The sequence below is a fragment of the Hippocampus comes genome, unplaced genomic scaffold (genome assembly GCF_001891065.2).
Source record: "Hippocampus comes isolate QL1 unplaced genomic scaffold, H_comes_QL1_v1.1 scaffold86, whole genome shotgun sequence".
Taxonomy (NCBI): Eukaryota; Metazoa; Chordata; class Actinopteri; order Syngnathiformes; family Syngnathidae; genus Hippocampus; species Hippocampus comes.
In genome coordinates this window covers 165050-185278 of record NW_017805882.1, presented here as the reverse complement: position 1 = coordinate 185278, position 20229 = coordinate 165050, and the positions used below count along the sequence as shown (strand labels likewise).

The 20229-nt window shown below is 42.4% G+C and overlaps 2 protein-coding genes across 4 annotated transcripts in view; both read left to right on the top strand.

Moving 5' to 3' along the window:
* The first annotated feature begins 896 nt into the window (after positions 1-896).
* LOC109527327 (sarcalumenin) lies at positions 897-12207 on the top strand. The gene is made up of 8 exons (XM_019889180.1): positions 897-1001; positions 5003-6280; positions 7249-7341; positions 7668-7763; positions 8042-8158; positions 9576-9809; positions 10441-10790; positions 11291-12207. The coding sequence occupies exons 1-8, from the start codon at positions 944-946 to the stop codon at positions 11783-11785; spliced, it is 2721 nt and encodes a 906-aa protein (XP_019744739.1). The 5' UTR covers positions 897-943; the 3' UTR covers positions 11786-12207.
* A 3181-nt stretch (positions 12208-15388) lies between these two features.
* LOC109527326 (adenylate cyclase 9) overlaps positions 15389-20229 on the top strand; it is a 25145-nt gene continuing 20304 nt past the window's right edge. For 2 of the 3 annotated variants that reach the window (XM_019889179.1, XM_019889178.1), the window contains exon 1: positions 15389-19373. In XM_019889179.1, the coding sequence (XP_019744738.1) occupies positions 17480-19373 (1894 nt within the window). In that variant the 5' untranslated portion in view covers positions 15389-17479. The remainder of the gene's footprint in view (positions 19374-20229) is intronic. The other variant, XM_019889177.1, reaches the window with a different exon arrangement.

The following is a 20229-nucleotide window of genomic DNA, read 5'->3' as shown; positions in this document are numbered from 1 at the left end:
ACAAAGATCGCTTCCGGTTTATAAACCGGATATCTGAGTTGAGGGAGTTCTCGTGTCTGCTTATCCGACTAGGAACATGAACTGACTGATTACTGCATACGTATAAAAAATGTTGAACTTGGAATGCTGTTTTGAGAACGTTCTGACAATTAATCAGGAAACATCCATTATGCTTGCGTTTTTTTGTATGGTTACATGCTTTAAATTGTGACCTTTACTCTTCTTTCCTGCAGTCAACCGGAAAACTGTTAGTACGAGTCCCCCACGGTGGAGAGTTTTGTGTGTGCGTGTGTGCGTGTGTGCGTGTGTGTGTGTTGGTTTGTTTTTGGCGTGTCTATGTAACATATTGTACATTTTTGATTAAGACAATTCTGAGTTTAAAAGTTGTCGTGAAATAAAGTGTCGGTATGGCTCTAAATGTCCTTGTTAGTATGGCTTGTGTGCCTGTCTCCTCCTTCGTACTTAGCACAGTAGTATCCGCACCTGTCTCTCGTGGCACACTAGCACCCTGGTTGGGAAATACTACGTTACCGTGCTGTTGAAACATTCATAATTCATTTCATTTCCACAAACTAATTCGTTCATGAAGGTACAATGACTCAAGCTATGCTCCCCCCTCTGTATGTTTCATTCATTTTGTAACTGTATTTATTAATTTTAAATTACAAAAAATGTTTCTACTCTGAAGTCATCAACATTTCATACTATACTACTGAATAGTAGAGTAACTGTGTACAGTATTCTATACAACACTCATAATTATGCTAGTTTTTTAGTGCTGGAATCCAAAGTAGGGGTAGAAGCTTCGAAAGGTTGCTGAAATAACCAATCAGGGTAAGAAAACAGTTGCTGTGTCCCACCTCCGCTGGGCACATGCCCCCTAATTCTGTCTGAGGGGTATATATATCCCGGGAAGAGGAGGGGGAGGCCCCTGGCAGCCAAAATGAAGTCTCTGGTCCATGTGTGCTGTGTTCTGGCTCTGCTGGCTCTGACTGCTGCAGGTATGGCTGAGAGGCTTTGGTGTTTGTGCTGCAACATGTCAGTGCAGCGGTGCTTTATGTTTGTGAAGTGCAGCTTTCATGAGGCATGTATGCGGCAAAGTGAGGGAGTGCTTATACACTGCAACGGAATGACTACACGCTAAATGTGTTCATGTAGTGTGGACACTAAATTATTGCTCAGGGACCATATAGTGAACTGGCATACTGTACTTTTTGAACTATTTTGAACCAGAGGTCAAAAGATAACTTGAAAAATGTATTTTGGAATCTGAACAATACTGAAAAAGTGTGTCAAATAGTTTGGAGTTTTGAGGGTATAAAATAGAAATGTCAGTCTGAGGTGGGACACCAGCTGATGGAAAATGTTCTGCCTGCTGGTTGAAGAGACAACGGTGACAGATCGCCTTGGGCTCACTACATACCCTACACCCACATGCGCCCACTCAAAACACCAGTTAATAACTGTGAAATAAATTAATTTTCCACTGATTCTTTCTTCATTATTATTTTTGGATCTTCCAATCCAACAATGATAGTAATTCTATTAAGTATCATACATCTGAACTAGCTGTAAAGAGGTTTATATGCTATTAGTTTGCACTATAAACTCAATAAGGATACCCTTGTTTGTGTCCTTGAATAGCTTCATTTTGGACCCAGCAAACAGCTGAAGTCACACGTCATGCATTTGTCGAGGTGAATCGTCACCAGATACTCGGCTCACTGATCTCTTTGTGGCTTTCCAGAATCCATAGATGTCTTTATTAAACGGATATGCACACACAGATACATTAACTTGAGGTTATACGCCAATCCAATTGTATTTCATTATTGTGGCATTTAGATCAAGCTCATTGTCTCATGTAAAATTGTTAATTTGTCTTTCTGGCATCACGGTGCCTGCAACAGACACGCTAAAGCACATAAAGGACAAGAATATACTGAGAATGTACAGATTTGCTTGCAGTAATATGTGCCTCAATTCCCAAGCAAGAATATAGTTTCAAATTGTGGTCTCAAACACGCACGCACGCACGCACGCACGCACGCACGCACACACACACACACACACACACACACACACACACACACACACACACACACACACACACACACACACACACACACACACACACACACACACACACACACACACATAGGAAGTCTCTGTTGCAAAAACAGTGGACCAATACACAATATACACTTTATACGCTGTGCTACAAGTATCACAATGGAAATGAATAAAGTTTAGTTTTGAGTGACACCTGTCAGAGATTTATTAATTTAACTGTACCGTATGTTTGTTATTGTGGTGCTGTAGGGTAGAAATGTATACCATCACACTGAAAGAATATTAAAAAAAATTGTCGTATGATTTATATAGCTAAACGCAAAACCACCACTTTACACCAATGAGAACTACAACCACAACAGTAAGCATGTCACAAAATACTGACAGTGTCATTCAAAAGTGAAACTGATCATTTGTGCATTGTTAACACAGCCCTTCTATTGGTTGGATTGTGCAAATGTTCCAAATGTTGTGTCTATCAAGTGGATAAAGGAAAATAAATTAATGAATTCAATGGAAACTGGACCAAATGTAATATCAATAGGTTTGAAGTTGTTGCAAATTTCCTTGAATTTAGGTATTATCATTCAGTATATGAGTACATTTTCAGTAGAATAAACTGGAACTGTGCAAAATATAATGATTCTCTCTAATAAGGTTACACTCAGGGTATAAGTGGTCTTTACTATATCGAGTAATTTGATTTATTTTGGAATAAAATAATCATGTATTATGGAGAGAAATAGAACATTTGAAAATACCGTATGGCTTTATTTGCAGGCAGGATGGTGGCCGAAAGTGGTGGTTATCACGCTTGCATCACAATGGGGAGTTTGTGGGTCTGAATCCCAAATCATGCATTCCTGTGTGGATTTTTCCCCTTGCTCAAAGTCACCTGGGAATAACGACAACAACAAAAAAAAAAGCATGGGTGGAAATGAGTTTGCAAGCATGTCTGCCGACGGCAAGACAAAATGCTGACTGTTATTTTGAAATATTTTACAGTTTGTACAAATGACCCCAATATCCACTTACCGGTACAGTAATTCCCATCAACCATATCATTGATTCACTTGGAAATTGTTGACTGTATTTCCAAAGTTCCTTACGAAACATTCACTGGAAGTTACAACCATTTTTGTAAGTCCTAAAGTCCATGCATGAATTTCAGTTTATTCAATCATGACTCATCCACATCCATATTATGCTGCTAAGCAGATGTCAATACATCTACTGATGCATTTATTGCTGGAGGTTTTTTGCATTCTTGCACAACCATCGAAGCTGTTTGCAAAGCATGAACAGGAAAGCGTCACACCCCCTAAAATAAATGCAAGCACATATATCCCTCCTTTTTTCAGCCTATGACTCAATGTGGGCCTATTTCTGCATCCGAAAGGTGACATTCAGCACCAAGCCACATCCCACCACACTGCACATTCTTCCCAGATTTCCAAGCACCCTCAACGTGGTGCAGGAGGTGACCAAGCAGCCCTTAAACCGAAACTTACTTGCTGACATTTGGGGAACATTGATGTAAAGACCAACCTCCTTTTATCCTGTACTATAATTACGGCAACACGGTGCACAATGAACATGTGACATTCGACGCATTAACTTGAATGATGACAATCTTGAGGGAGTGATAAGCTAGCAAAGCACATCATCTGCAATGAATAGCTTAATATGTGACTCAGTACCTTGAAATAGAGGGAGAGAATAGGGGGTTATTGCAAGAATGAGGATACTGCTTGCATCATAGTATAGATAAATCCAATCTCATAAACCAAATCCTTGTACCAAAACTAGAATACAACTCACTGGATTTTTTTTAATGAAGATTTTATGAGTTTTAAGGATCCTCAAAGCAAGGTAAATGAGCCAGCTAAGCCAACATGAACAAGAGTGCAACTGTAATGCAAACAAATATTTCACAATTAGGTGAAAGTTTTAGACACTGGTGTCAAACTTAAGGCCCGGGGGCCAGATCTGACTCGCCACCTTATTTTATGTGCCCCACAAAAGCAAATCATGTGTATCAACTTCCAGGATCCTTGCTAAAATCTGTAGCGAAATGTCAAGTTGTCATCTGTTATAAATAATGTTGAGATTTTGTAATAATTTGGTTGCATGTTTACATTCACTTGAAGAATAATTGAACAAACAACAAACAAATAGTTAACTTGAGTAAGTTCAAAACTAGTAATCCATCAATATGTTGTCTTCAAGTAATAATACGATGAGATGATTAAACATTTATTCAGTTTCACTGTCATAACAGCCCTCCAAGGAAGACGCAACTTCAGAGTGGCCCATGACAAACATGTGTTTGACACCCCTGGTTTAAGCAAACTCCTCCAGACAGACCCCATATTTGTTTCACATTATTTTATAGTCAAAATACTGTGTAAAAATCCTAAAGATGACACGTAAGACCTTTTTTTCACAATGTATGTTCTATGAGCGGCCTGGTGGTCCGGTGGTTAACGCGTCAACCTCACAGTGCGGAGGTACTGGGTTCAATTCCAACTCCGGCCTCCCTGTGTGGAGTTTGCATGTTCTCCCCAGGCCTGTGTGGGTTTTCTCCGGGTACTCCTTACTTGTGTAAGGACTTGTTAAGTTATTTTTTGCATTAATCACTTATTCAGCAGCTTATTCCAAACAGTTTTTTATATAACATACAGTGCATTGTTAAATATTTATTGAAAAAAAGAATAAATACAAAGTAATAGCTCATATACACATATATATATATATATATAAAACACCATCTCATGAAATTTACGACAATTCACTGTATGACAACGTCTCATAAATGAGGATATAAAATAGTTATGTGTTATATGTGAAAAATTACACCTCAACATGGTGTACAGATGTACCGATAACATTCTCTCCTTTCTTCTGTATTTCTGTGGTTTGGTGCCAGCCTCATCCATACCCGACGAAGACCCACTGGTGCCTCTACGGCTCCAGGAGCCCGAGGGAAACGTCTTCTCCTGTGGATGTGGCACAGCAGAGGAGCATCCCAGCCAAAGCTCGTCCAATGACACCCCAGCCCCGGAGAGACCAGTGTGTCAACCTTGTACTCCAACAGCAGCTGCGTCTGAGAAAGAATCAGCCTCACTCTCACGGCATGAAGAAGAACCAACTGAGATGGTGCAAAGTGAGGCTTCCACCATTGAGGAAAACAGCACTGGAAGAAAACAAGAGGAAGCTGCTCTCCAAGACGCACGAGAGGTGGAGAACCAAGAGGAGGTGGCATCTGATGAACATGACGCATCCATTGTTGAGGAAACTAATGAAAATGAAACAGTTGGCGAGGTTGCCTCTTCTGCAGGAGAGGTCATAGATAAGGAACAAAAAAGGGAGGACACAGAGGATGAATTATCAAAAGATGAAGTAGTTACCTCTCCCGGTGCTAATTCAGAAGATGAGGAACTGTTTCAGGAAACAGAGGAGGAGACACAAGAGAGAAAAGTAGCTATGGAGGAAATTGTGTTCAAAGATGTCGTGGAGGAGGAAGCCTTTGAAGATGCTGAATCGGAGCCTGAGGACATTCTTGGTATGAGTGGTGAACCTGCAGAGCCAAAAGTGACATCTGAAACTGAAGCACAGTTAACAGATTACGACAGTGACCTCCAAGTCTTGTCAGAAGCTGAAGAACAAGATGCTGACCCAGAAGTGATACCAGAACCTGAAGCAATATATGAACCTGACACAGAAGTTATATCAGAGCCTGAAGCAGAACATGGAGCTGAACCAGAGGGGCTATTACAACAAGAAGCAGAATATGAAGTTGAACCTGAAATGATATCAGAATATGAATCAGAATATCAAGCTGGGGCACAAGTAACATCAAAACCTGAATCAGAATTTGAAGTTGAACCAGAAGTGATATTCGCACCTGAAGCCGAATATACTGTTGAAGCAAAAATGACATCAGAACCTCAAGAAGAAAGGCCAGAAATGACAAAAAATGACATCGGATTAGATGCACCAGAAGTTACACTTGTTTCTGAGCCAGAAGCGATTTCAAAGCGGGAAGCAGAGTCAGAAGTCATTCCTGAAATACAGGTCGATGAGGAAGTCACACCAGAGTCTGCTGAGGCAGAATCAGTGGAAGATCTTGGAGAAGAGACATCTAAAGAGGCTATTGAGGTAGAAGATACTCCCGAGGAGCTCAAGGAGTCTGCGTATGCCAAAGGTACAGTACAGCATGCTTGTACAACAACCAAAATATACTGTACATCGGGATATCATATCAGCCATGCGGCAAGTGCAAACTTGTATCGACCCAGATTTGAACTGCACGACTTTACATGATTGATAGAAATCAAGACTAAATGGACATAAAAATAGAAATCCAATCAATGCACATCAGTAGTTTCACCCATACACAATCACTTGTATATTTACAGACCTTGAAAGCATCAACCGTACTGCAGCTTGCTCCCACATTCCCAAAACACGCACGTAAAGTTAACTGAAGACTTCTTTTCTTTTTTGTTGGTATGAATGTAAGTGTGAATGATTGTTTGTCTGTATGTGCCCTGCAATCGGCTGGTGACCTACGAATACCTCGCCTCTTACCCAAAAATCAGCTGAAAGAGGTTCCAGCAAACCTAAGGAGGGTTATAGAAAGTTTGTTGCATATTCATGATTTTTGCGCAGACCACATCTGACATTTTTAAAACGCTTACTTAATTGCAACTGCAATTAATGGAATGAACATTTAAATGTTAAGGGTCATGGCACTGAAGAGATCTTTCTCAGCTTCCAGTCTTTCTTTCCCAGCCACTTGCATCCCACTGAACATGATACTGTGTGTGGCTAAAAAGGAATTAGCAACAACCTCTGGTACAGAAATAAACAGACCAAAATAGCAAAGGAAGCGAATAGACTGATAGATGTTTTACAGGATGATATAATAGTCAATCCTGTTCTGAGCACAGGTGGTACACTCGCTTGGAAGCATTTGACATGCGGATTGCATTTCATTACTGTTTTGTATGAGAAAAAAGCTTTTCAACACAACCATCCAAACCATGAATACCTACATTTCATTATAATGCCATAAATTAATGAACAACTTTTCATAATATCAGTTACCACTTCTACATGAAGGTTTAGTAGCGTCAAGAATTCCGATTGATTGTCTACTCCACCAATCAGGAAAAGCAAATGAGGGTCGAGCATTGAGGGACCGCTCCCATATTGAGGACACACTCCGACTGGCTGCTGCTGAACCCTCGGCCCAGTTGTCAGGTAAGAAACTGAATCAAACTTTCAATATCAAACCCAGTAACAAACACCCATCTGCAGCCCCTTCTCAAGGTTTCTCATTTTACCCCAGATGTTTTTTTGGGTTTGTTTGTTTGTTTGTTTGTTTTTTCCTTGCCCTCCTGGGGTTTAAGATCAGGGGATGTCGTGTATATTTCTCAACTGTGGGCAGATGAAGTCCTTTGAGAATTTTCTGTTCTTAAAAGCCATAGAAATAAATGAGCCAGTGTGCACTGTAACACTTTACCCAAAATGTCTCCTTACCATTTTTGACCTATCATGTTCTCAATCTCGACTATGTTTGTGTCCAGCTGCAATGAAGAAGCTACTGAACATCTACCACACAGCCATCAAACCAGTGGAGCAAGCCTTCAAGTACAATGAACTCAGGCAGCATGAAGTCACAGGTTAAATCACACTGACTGTCTCATATTATTGCTGTGTATCTCAGAAAGTATAGAGCAATTAATATCTGAGTCAAACTGGACGCTCCATCTGTGATTTTGAATGATCAAAGGTTACGGCCACAAGATGGCACAAGAAATCAGGTCAGGGAAGTCCTGAAAACACGGCTGGCTTCATGATTTTTCTTTTTAGAAATTGCATTTGAAAAATTCATTCATGAGCATGCTAGCTGTCAGTCACTCAATATCTGGTCATGTTCTCCTTTGCTTCCACCTTGTAGATGGGGAAATCATTTCTAAGCCCATGGTTTTGTTCCTTGGACCCTGGAGTGTGGGCAAGTCCTCCATGATCAACTACCTGCTGGGTCTTCATGATACCCCTCAAGAACTATACACAGGTAAGTGAATGTAGTTACATGGATTTTCCAAAATGTAGAAATAGTCATGGATGGATGTGTTCATCCAGAAGGACAGTTTATGGTGATTGACTGTATTGTAGTTAAACGCAGATGACACAAGCATTAAACAAGGGGGTAAATACTCTGTTGTTAAAGATATTCACAATGCATAATGAATTAAAAAAATAACCCTGGTCAACAGCAAATTGGAATCAGAGATGATGTTATGTACCCCTATACAAGATATTTTGTTTATGTTGTTTTTAAGTTTGACCTATAATAGCTTGCACAATACAGATTTTACCATCCATCAATTTTCTAATCGGTTTATCCTCACAAGGGTGCTGGAGCCTATCCCGCTTTAAATGGGCAGTAGGCGGGGTACACCCAGAACTGGTTGCTTGCCAGTCGCAGGACACACATAGATGAAGAACCATCCGCGCCCATACTCACATCCAGGGACAATTTAGATTGTTCCATTAACCTGCCATGCATGTTTTTGGAATGTGGGAGAAAACCGGAGTACCCAGAGAAAACCCACGCAGGCTCGGGGAGAACATGCAAACTCCACACAGAAGACAGGAGCCGGAATCGAACCCTGCACCTCCGCACTGTGAGGCTGACGTGCTCACCAGTTGTCCAACGTGCCGACCACCGTGCCGACCTACAGATTTTACCACGCGTCGTTATTCATAGTTGTGATGTTTCGGGAAAAAAAAAAAATCCACCTGTTGCGGAACCCAACCGTTAATTTATAAATCTTAGTAAATATGATAATATATCAATTATTCATTCATTCATTCATTCATTTTCCGAACCGCTTTATCGCCACTAGGGTCGCGGGGGGTGCTGGAGCCTATCCCAGCTGTCTTCGGGCAGTAGGCGGGGGACACCCTGAACCGGTTGCCAGCCAATCGCAGTATATCTATTATTATTATTATTATTATTATTATTATTATTATGAAAACCTGATATTCAAGAGAAAAAAATGGATGCGGACACATTGCAAAAAAATCATCTTGAAAAGTTTGCTTGCATTCCTTATTCCAAAAATGCGTTGTCTTTAGAATACTTTTTAAAAATGTGTTGACCAGTGCAAGCTTAGATGTAACCTTATTGTTGTTCTCATTTACTAAATTAGTCTTCGTTTATACATTTTTCTTTCATTATACATGCAACTCTTTCCAATTCATACATACAACTATGAGAAGGTTAAGTACCTTGCTCATGGGATGGGACCTTTGAGTACAACTAGTGCCAACATCCACATTTTGGTCCACATGTGTTTTGCTTGCTTACCTGCAGCATTATATATTAAAGACATACATTGTACCGGTGTACTTCCAGTTAAATCTAAGCACTGATATGTCAATGCTCAGAGATACTACACATTATGCTCTGTGTACCCTTCCACCAGGTGCTGAACCCACGACCTCCGAGTATACCGTCATAATGCACGGCGAGAAGTATCGCACCATAGAGGGCATTGTTATGGCAGCCGACAGCTCCCGTTCCTTCTCCCCCTTGGAGAAGTTTGGCCAGGGCTTCCTTGAACGGCTGGTGGGATTTGAAATGCCCCACAAGCTGCTGGAGAGGGTCACAATTGTTGATACCCCTGGCATCATTGAGAACCGCAAGCAGCAGGAGCGAGGTAACCTATTTTTGTGATTCTCAACCGGCGGGTACCCAATTTAATTAACAAAATTCATATTATTTGGAAACACAGCTGGGTTAAATCCTCAACCCACTACCCTGGGTATGACTAATCCAGCATTGGCTCGACCCATTTTGCGCACAGCACTGGGTTAGCTAATTTGGGTTACTTTTGACCCAGCAGTTTTAAGAGCGTAGGATAGTGATAGAGAACGGCTTGTTCCGACCTCAATCAGATTTGCCTTTTATTTTGAAAAACAAAACAAAACATTTTTGACAAGCATCAAAAACGTTATTATTGCGGGTGTAACGGTAAATGCATTCACACTGCGTTCCCACCTTGAACATATTGTAGGTAATGGACAGGAAGTGTGACCGCCTCACACTTTAACCACCAACAAATAATACAATATTAATGTTGGAAAATCAAACACATGTTTTTAGAGGCCATTTTAGAAGTGGGTCGCAACTTTGCAACAGGAGGGAAATGCAGGTCCCAGAGTCACATCAGTTGAGACACACTGACCTGTTTGATGGACTCATGGTTGTTTTGCAACTACTTTCTGTGAAGCAGGCATCATAATGCATCTGAGAACTTACAGTGTGTCGTTTGCCTTCACCCCCAACAGGGTACCCTTACAACGAGGTGTGCCAGTGGTTCATCGACCGAGCTGATCTCATCTTCCTGGTTTTTGACCCTACCAAACTTGATGTGGGAGGGGAGCTTGAAATGCTCTTCAGGCAGATGAAGGGCCGTGAGTCCCAAATTCGCATCATCCTCAACAAGGCCGACAGTCTCACCACCCAAGACCTGATGAGGGTTTATGGAGCACTCTTCTGGAGCATGGCACCACTCATCAATGTCACAGAACCTCCTCGGGTGTACGTCAGCTCTTTCTGGACTCAGGAATATGCAGTAGATACCAGCCGGGAGCTTTTTATGAAGGAGGAGACCTCTCTGTTGGAGGACTTGAACCAGGTATGACTTTTCTGTGCAAGGTGCCATGTGGTTGAAGAAGTTTTATTTGGTCACCTATGAGAAAGGCCAATGATATCAAGCATTACATTTTAGAAGCCTCCTTGTGGTAGTCACATACAGTACGTTAAGTGACTGAAAAATCTAAATTGTCCATAGGTGTGACCGTGTGAATGGTCATTTATTTTCACGTTTCACCTTTTTGAGTCATGCGAAAATCATGCATGGAAAGGGTTGCGTCTTGTTGGTCCAATCCTAATATTTTGTGTGTTTCTCCGTGAACCACAAACAGAAGGATAAAAAAAAAAAAAAAAAAAAAAATAGTCAATGAAGTCGCCCTCCATGAATAAGTTTCCTGTGAATCTGAGAATGGACAAAAAAACCCAAATCACTTTCCGCAACAGTTCAACCTTGGCAAAGCCCTGCATGCATCATTCGAGTTTAAAATATTGGAGTGTTCCCCTTGCTCTCTCCTCACTCTTCCCGTGTCGCTCTTCTTGCAGGTGATAGAGAACCAGATTGAAAATAAGATTGCCTTTATCCGGCAGCACGGCATCCGAGTGCGCATTCACGCCCTCCTTGTTGACCGTTACCTTCAGACCTACCACGAAAAGCTGGGCTGGTTTGGTGATCCCCATGAAGTGTTTCACGACATTGTCACTGACCCAGACAAGTACTACATCTTCAAATCCATTTTGGCCAAGACTAACGTCAGCAAGTTTGACCTTCCCAGTAAGGAAGCCTATCAGGATTTCTTTGGAGTGAATCCACTCTCCAACTTCCAGCAGCTCTCCTACCACTGCAGCTGGACGCGTGGTTGCATGCTGGACCGTCTAGAGAAGGCCATTTCGTATGAGCTCCCAGCTCTGCTCATGAGTGTCAGCAAGAAGACGCCCGCTATGGCAAAACCCGCCTCTACACCTGCCACCCTGCTTTCCGACACCTGTGAGGGCCCGAAATGTGAGGAGAAACCCAAAAATCGCTGGCGGAGGCAGTGAGATGGATGGGAATGGTACAGAAGGATGAATCGCATCGGCAGATGGCGGTAGCCTTAAAGCTACTCTGCGGGAATCTTGACGGCTGTGATTCTCAAAACGGAATGACGGGAGCAAATATGAATGAGAAAGATCATTTGTAAGCATCTCCAATGTCAACCTGGGTCATATAACCCTTAAAAATAGTCCTTATTTAGACCATATTTCTTCTTATAACGAAATAAGAAGCATAAGGGATTTCTTCCATCATATTCATTAGTTAGTCTTAGAATAATGTTACATCATACTGACAAAGTATAACTAAAAAGGTGTACATCTTACTGGTTGACCATGATTGGTGAAAACCTCCACTACTTTGTCTTCAGATGAAACAAAAAACATAGACGCTTCTAACCATTCACTGATTAAATATGAAGTGAATACAACAAAAGGAGTTTGTTGTTCTTATTTTCTTTTTGCACATGATTTATGCCCACCCTCAAGAGACAGATATTGCCAATCAGAGGCTAAAAACAGCCACTGTTGCCATTTATGTGGCGCTTTCAAAGACTGAAGTGTAAGTCAAATCAGTTGTGCTGTTTTTATCCACCGAGGCGAGCACCTAAAATTATTGAAGGACTTCTGATAATAATAGACAAGTGCGCATATTCTCTTTAAAAAATAAGTTTATATTCTATCTTGGCATCCAAGGTAAATATTGGTCATGTTCCTAAATGCATTTTATTCACTTATGAAATTCATCCATACATTTTCATTGTTTCTTGCCCACATTAAGATTCATCAATTTAGGCCTGTAATAGTTTTTTTCTTTTCTGTGATTTATTTTACGTCAAAACGATCAACACTTGGACACTGTTTCCTCTCTGAGTCTCCAAAGACACCAACGAAATCACCATTTTTAAAAAGATATTTTCATCAGTTCAGTATATCCAAAACCTCCTTGAGTGCATTATTGTTCAGTGTGACTGAGAAATGTTAAGGTCATACAAATAGGAGAATATCAGAACACATTATTATGATAAAAAAAATATATATATATATATATATATATATATGCTCTCAGAGCATCCACACCTTCAGTCAATTTGTTAAACTTTCATTTGTGAGTCATACAGAATGTAAAGTTCGCTTCAGACACAATAGAAAAACTTCAATGATTGTCAGTGGACAGTGTGTATTCATATTTCAAGTAAACCTTTACTAATTTTCAATCTTGCATGAATGTTTCCATCCACAGAGTTTCAAAATTGTTGTACTTTTCTCCTCACCCACTGCTGTTATACAATAGTTAACAAAAAGCATTGTAGAATAGTGGGAAGCAGCTCATCTGCCTCACGGTTATGAGGAAGGTTTGAATGTTTTTCCTCAAATTCCAAAAACATGCATGTTAGGTTAACTGAGAACTCCAAATTGTCCACAAGTGTGAATGTGAATGTAAATGGTTGTTTGTCTGAATGCCCTGCGAATGGTTGATGACACGTCTATGGCTCTTGCTCAGAGTCACATGGGATAGGCTTCAGTTCACCTGTGACCCGAATGAGCAAAACCACAGTAGAAAATAGAAAAAAGCTCCCACACAAGTGAAAAAAGTAGTTACCTGCTATTATTATAAACACATACAAGCCATAAAGCACTCTTTAAATTGGGGCTGAGGAGTCATCAAGCACCCCACAGAGGTCAATCTGAAAACTCCAGGATGACCGGACACATGCAAAACGTCACAAGCGCTCGGATGCTTGCAATTAAAATTCCATATGCACATACGTGACCTTATGTCTTGTGTATGTGTGTGTGAACTGTATTTGCCAAACCTTTTGGCCAAAGGGCTAACACAGACTTTATCAGCGCAGCGTTATCAGCGCCATGAAAAGGCCTCTTCGGGAAGCTCTCAAACACAAGTACACACACGCGTGCACACGCCGCCCACATGCCACTGGTAAACACACTTGAACAATGCACACAGGGGTTATGGCTTATTGGAATCATATTTCATTGTTATTGCCAGTAAAGTACACACTCACGCACACAAACACACACCCGCAGTGAATCAATGAATTAGGATGTATATTGTCAAGTTGTGGAAGCCTGCTGTTCTCAATCTCATCACTTTACCATCTCCTGGAAGTACACGCCTTGATTCTGAATATTGCTGTTAAATATCATAAATGTGTCACAACACTTGTACGATCTTCAGCACATTGAGATTTAAGGATTCTAACCTGGAAAAGTTTTCCTTTGTTATGAAGTCCATGCAAACAATTGAGAGAAAATTGAAGCAATATAGCTCCATTAAATAAAAAAAATGAAATATTCTGTTTCAGAATGAGTAAAAAGTAACAAACGTGCAATGAGTATTAAGATAATATATGAATATTATGAAAAAAGTGCTAATTGTGAAAAACAAAGTAAGAGAGAGAAAAGTTGAGCGGTGGTTGCTCCTCCTTTCACCAAGTTAAGGCAGTCAGTGACATGTGACCTGAACCGACACAGATTGTGGAAACCCACCCATCTCCAGCTGTGTCAAGACACATGGAGGCCACTAGGGACAAAACGGAAACTCAGAGCATGATTTCCAAAATAAAAGCATTAATTTCATTTACGGTATTGGCGCGAACACTTCTCTCCATAAATGTCTTTATATAAAACTTATTGAGTCTCTGATTTTGTAGAGGTACACTCACCTGACTTATGTGCAGGCAGCGTGGAATTGGTTCCCTCTCAGCGACGCTGTGGATGTGGGTGTGCATGGTTGTCTGTCACTATACTGTATGTGCCCTGCGACTGGGTGAAATCAACACACCATTATTTTTCTAGCTATGCCAATTGTGAAGTACTTAAGTGTACCAAGTTTACCTCTGGAATGATACACTCTGAACTGGTTGCCAGCCAATCACATGGCACACATAGATGAACAACCATTCATTCACACTCACAATCACACTGAGGGACAATTTAGAGGTTTCAATCAGCCTCCTCTGCATGTTTTTGGAATGAGGAAGTACCCGGAGAAAACCCACGCAGGCACAGGGAGAACATGCAAACTCCACACAGAAAGGCCAGAGCCCGGATTCGAATGCACACACACACATCACATCTTTAACTTCCATGATGCTTGCTAATATCTGTATAAAATCCATATACAATTATTTCATATCTAATAAATAATAAGGGTGTTATATTGCAAGCATTTTCTTGTGAATTTATTACAGTAACTTCAACAATAGATGAACAGTTACTTATTTCAAAACTAAATATATATCCATTTTTTTGTACTACATACGTAATAATATGAGGAGGTGATTAAACTTTTATATAGCTTCAGAGTCATAATGACCACCTAAGGTGAACTGTACCTATAAAGTGGCCTGCAACAATGAGGGGTTTGACACCTCTGTTGTAAAGTGGATAAGATCCTTTCGTTTTGCTAGATGTGGGTTAAAGGTTGCATAAACACACCTTTCCCAAGAATTTTACAATTCAAACGACCTTTGCTCCAAGTCATCTCACTCAGAACGTAAGGAAAAGAACGTTCCTTAGCAAAAACCAGAGCCTCCTCAGATTCTTGTTTTTTGCTTAGGTATTTAGGACTATTAAAAACATCCAGTTGGATGTAAAAGTGTCAGTAACGGCAAGTTGTCACACTAAAAGTCTTTTGACTGAAATGTACGCCCTGTTTAACAAGTTTCTGTTTTTGAACAATATCTGATTGAAATAACATGCATCACGTCACAACTGCAGTGGTGTCATGGGGGGTTGGTTCTCTGAAGCAATGAGTATTATAAGTACTTGTGCTCGTATTCAGCCTGATAAAAAGTGGTATAACACTAACAGTGGTACTTTTGGAACATTTAGGGTGATTAGATCCATAGATGTGTTGTTTCTCCGGAAGTGGTATCGTTTGGTCATGGCGTCGAGCTTGACAGGCTGGTCCCACCATCGCACACCGCCACAACAGCTGGGGGAGGATTTCCGAGCCCGTCACAGCGAAGATGGTGGCAGCTCCAGGCGTGTAGATGTTCCGTACGCCCGGATAACACGCAAACCAGCCACGAGAGTTATCCCATGGATAGATAAAACCGGCGTTTTCGTTTTAGCTCCAGCAAGAGGGTTGTAAAAAAGGGAGGCGACAAGCGGCTCACTGAAAAGGACCCGCACACACGCTTCAGCGTACACTCCTGTGTGTATTGGACACACACACACACACGAACTAGTGCCATCCAGACCCCGAGGAGTTGATTCCGATAAGTCTGCTCTCTGTTGTTGGCTGCTTTTGGATCGTTTTCACAAGGATTTGCGAGAGGGTTTCCTCTTGTTTGCTCTGGGGATTTTTCACTTCTTCTTCGCCCAGGGGGGATGTGAAGGGAGGAAATCGAGCTCCAAATAACCGCAGTTCTCACTGTGTCCCCTCTCTAAACGCAGGAAATACGGCCTGGGGAAAAACTTTTTTTGGAGACGGGCTCTGAGGCTGACGGTTTGCATGACTTAAATCTTAAGTAGTAGAATTTTACCCTCACCACACCTCTCTGGAATCCAACGCCGCTGGATATACGGAGAAAAGTCTTCGAATGTTAAATCCTGGGATGTGTTGTTACTATTGCAAAGAGCTTTGATCATCACTATTTATAGAGCAGCCTCGACCCAGGCTGTTCCTCGTATCTTGTATGTTTTGCCAACTGCGCGCAACAAGTTGCAGTCACTCCCAGTTGAGTCAAAGCGACGCTAATTTGGGCCAGTGGTTGGTATTTTCTGTGCTTCTCTTTTCGGATTACGCTCTCGGAATAGCACATACCTCTCCCAACCCTCTTTGGAAGGTAGAGGGGGTGGGGGGGACACACGGAGGAGATCCGGAGCGGGAGTTCAGGAAAGGACGGGGCTGGATCTGTGGGAATAGGCCTGCCTGTCTGCCAGGCCTCATATACGAGCTGGATTCTGGTCATGGATTGGGCTCCGAAATTTTGCTGTCAAGAAGATTTATAAGACTAAAGATGGAAGGAATGAATGCACGGAAATCCAATTGTTCAGCACGCTGCTTGAGAAGGAATGCAGAAGGTAAAATTGCCTGACCCAGAAACCAACCCTTTTTGTTATATTTTGAAGGCTGGACTATTATATTTTTGAATCTTTACACCGTGTCACATTTTCCTAACTTTTCATCATGCTGCTGCAGAGGTGGAGTTTTTAAGAGACTACAGACTGAAGGTGCCATTTGTTGCAGAGTTGCAAGGGACCGTTTTAAATTTTGTACACATCACCAAGACACATGACAGCCTACATCTGGATGTGCTTTTGCAACGCAACCATGGATGATCAATGTTGGAGACGGACTGATTAGTGACTGTTGTTTTACTGTGGAGAAACTCAGTCTGAAGCACAGATGCTCTTTGCAGAGTGATTCTTGTGATGTGAGTGATGACGCAAATCCAGGGTCTCATCATGAGCAGCTCAATAAGCTGGAACGGTATGAGTGAGCTTTTCAGCCTCTGTGTGCGGAGTAAAGACGTCTGCGCCTCATGCTCAACACTATAAGTGTGACTATTCCAGCGAAAACACCTTTGAGCCCCTACCCCCTATCCTTCCCTCCCCACAGTGCCACATGTGAACACGCAGCGCCCACGCAACACGTCTAATTGCCTGAGGACCATCCAAAGCTATTAATATTTAACTCCACTCCCGCACCCCTCCTTTTCCCGCGTCAATATGGCCACGCTGCAACAGCACCGGCAGCTTCTCACGCACACCACAGAAGTGAGTTGCAATTCCAACAGAGATGGTGATGTGACCGTACGGATTACTAAGAGTATGCTGACGCCACCCGTGCAACAGCATGAGCCGGTTCGGCCCGCCACCATTGCCGGAGGAGTCCGAGGCCGTGAGGATCGAAGTAAAATGAACCCTAACCTCCACAAATACAGTATTTCCTCCAGCTGCAGCTCCGCAGACTCTAGACTGGCTACGACCTCCACAACGAGGGTGCACAGGAAGGCACCGCCACTGTTTGAGCGCTCCGCTGCCCAATGCTGGGACCCCAAGTTTGACTCCCCCATCCTGGAGGAGGCGTGCCAAGAGAGGTGCTTTCCTCAGACTCAGCGGCGTTTTCGATATGTCCTGTTCTACCTGGCGGTGGCTGCTGTGCTCTGGGCCATTTACTTTACCGTCAATAGTGACCGCTGCAACCCCATGACTTTCCTGGCTCCCACGGCCTCCTTTTTGGTGCTCCTAGCACTCCTCTTCTTGTTCACCTTAACTCATTACTACGCGCAACTGTACAACCAAACATCGTTGCTCCTGATTGCAGTTACCTTCGCCATCACTTTGGCCCCACAGATACAGACTGCCGGCTACACTGAGCTGGAGTGGGCTCACCATGCAAATGCTTCATACCATTTTCCAGATTTGCCTTTGTCCCCTTGTATCTCCCCAGTGGCTACCTTTTCTTTGTGTATCGAGGTCCTCTTGTTGTTATACAGTGTTCTCCATGTGCGTCTGTATGCATCGGTAATGCTGGGGTTCTTATACTCGATATTATTTGAGGCATTAGGGTGGCTACCATTGCTTCACAGAAGCTATGATGTTACTGAACGGGGGACGCATTTGGGAAGTTCTAGCACCAATTGGGAAACAGACACTCTCCGATGGCTGGGTCCAGCCAAAGCGCTGCTTCACTTGTGTGTCCACGTCATCGGTATCCACTTGTTCATTATGTCAGAGGTGCGCTCCCGCAGCACCTTTCTCAAAGTGGGCCAGGCCATCATGCATGGCAAGGACCTTGGGGTGGAGAAGGCTTTGAAGGAGCGTATGATCCACTCTGTCATGCCTCGACGCGTCGCAGACGAACTAATGAAGCAGGGTGACGACGAGGGCGGCGGGAGTGAGAACTGTGGCAAGCGTTATTCCTCTGGTACCTGCTCTGCGTCAGCTGTCTCAGTGGGCAGTGGAGGAGGTGTCGGTGGAGCTTCGCCATCACAAAATTCCACCAGTCCCAAGAACTACCCACATAACAACCACAAACGCAAGAAGACCTCCATCCCACGAGGACAGATAATATTTCGACCTTTCAACATGAAACGCATGGAACCCGTTAGTATCCTTTTTGCAGATATTGTGGGCTTCACGAAAATGTCTGCCAATAAGTCTGCACCAGCCTTGGTCGGTCTTCTCAATGATCTCTTTGGACGCTTTGACCGTCTTTGTGAACTAACCTGTTGTGAGAAGATCAGCACACTGGGTGATTGTTATTACTGCGTCGCAGGTTGCCCTGACCCTAGACCTGACCATGCCTACTGCTGTGTGGAGATGGGTCTTGGTATGATCCAGGCCATCGAACAATTTTGCCAGGAGACATGTGAGACTGTCAGCATGCGTGTTGGTGTCCATACCGGCACTGTTCTGTGCGGGATTCTTGGAATGAAACGCTTCAAATTTGACGTATGGTCAAATGATGTCAATCTGGCTAACTTGATGGAGCAGCTTGGTGTGGCGGGCAAGGTCCATCTGTCTGAAGCCACTGCTCAGTTCCTGGATGACCGTTACAAACGGGAAGATGGCCGAGTGGTGGAGCGAGCCGGAGAGAGTGTGGTGGAGAAGCTGAAGGGTGAGTAAATGTTTAACTCTTATTTTCTCCGGATGCACTTTCAAACGATGAGGGTTTAACATCTAATTGTCTGACTATGTGAACCTTAGCCCTTGGTCACCAAGGCTTGAGTTGGGTCACTGCTTTCTTTCACAGCACTGAAGTATGTTATCTAACTAGTTTGTCTTGTTGAAACGATCCAGCAAGTGATCATGGTGATGACATCAAGAGATTGGAGCACCCCTAACAGGCACATTTTGCATTGCGTTGGTGGAATGTGCCTTAGTGAATTAAACAGTCAAGACCATTTTTTGTACAGCTTGGATAGGACCCTATTTGAATGGTAAATGTGTTTCCTTTGAGAATAGAATCAAGGCACCCAATAGACAGGATTGATTTGTAAATAAAAAAGTCTGGTGACGTGTAGTTTAGCCACAGTACAGTTGCTGTATGTTTAGACTTGGGAAATACAGATAAGATGGATCCACTGGGCAACACTGCCTGTTTTTTTTTTTTTATTGTTACATTTTTGAACTGTATACAAAAAAAGGGGGAGGGGGGGGCATTGAGAAGGGACCACTGATGTGGGGAATCCCCCTTCCAGGATGGCCATGCTTCAATGGATGCAGAGTGGGTTGGCCTTCATGCAGCATGCTTATTTCTGACTAAATTAGGATCAAACTCATTACTTCAGTGTTCATTCATTTTTTGGGGGGTAGTTACACATGATATTTTTCAAAAGTAAAATATGTACCTTGGCTCAACCAAGGTTGTTTTTCAACTGATCTAATGAATATTCATCCACATAAAATCCCCAAGTTTTTGACTTGTGTTTATATCACTGACCTGTTTATATCAACAAATAGCGATTTCGAGC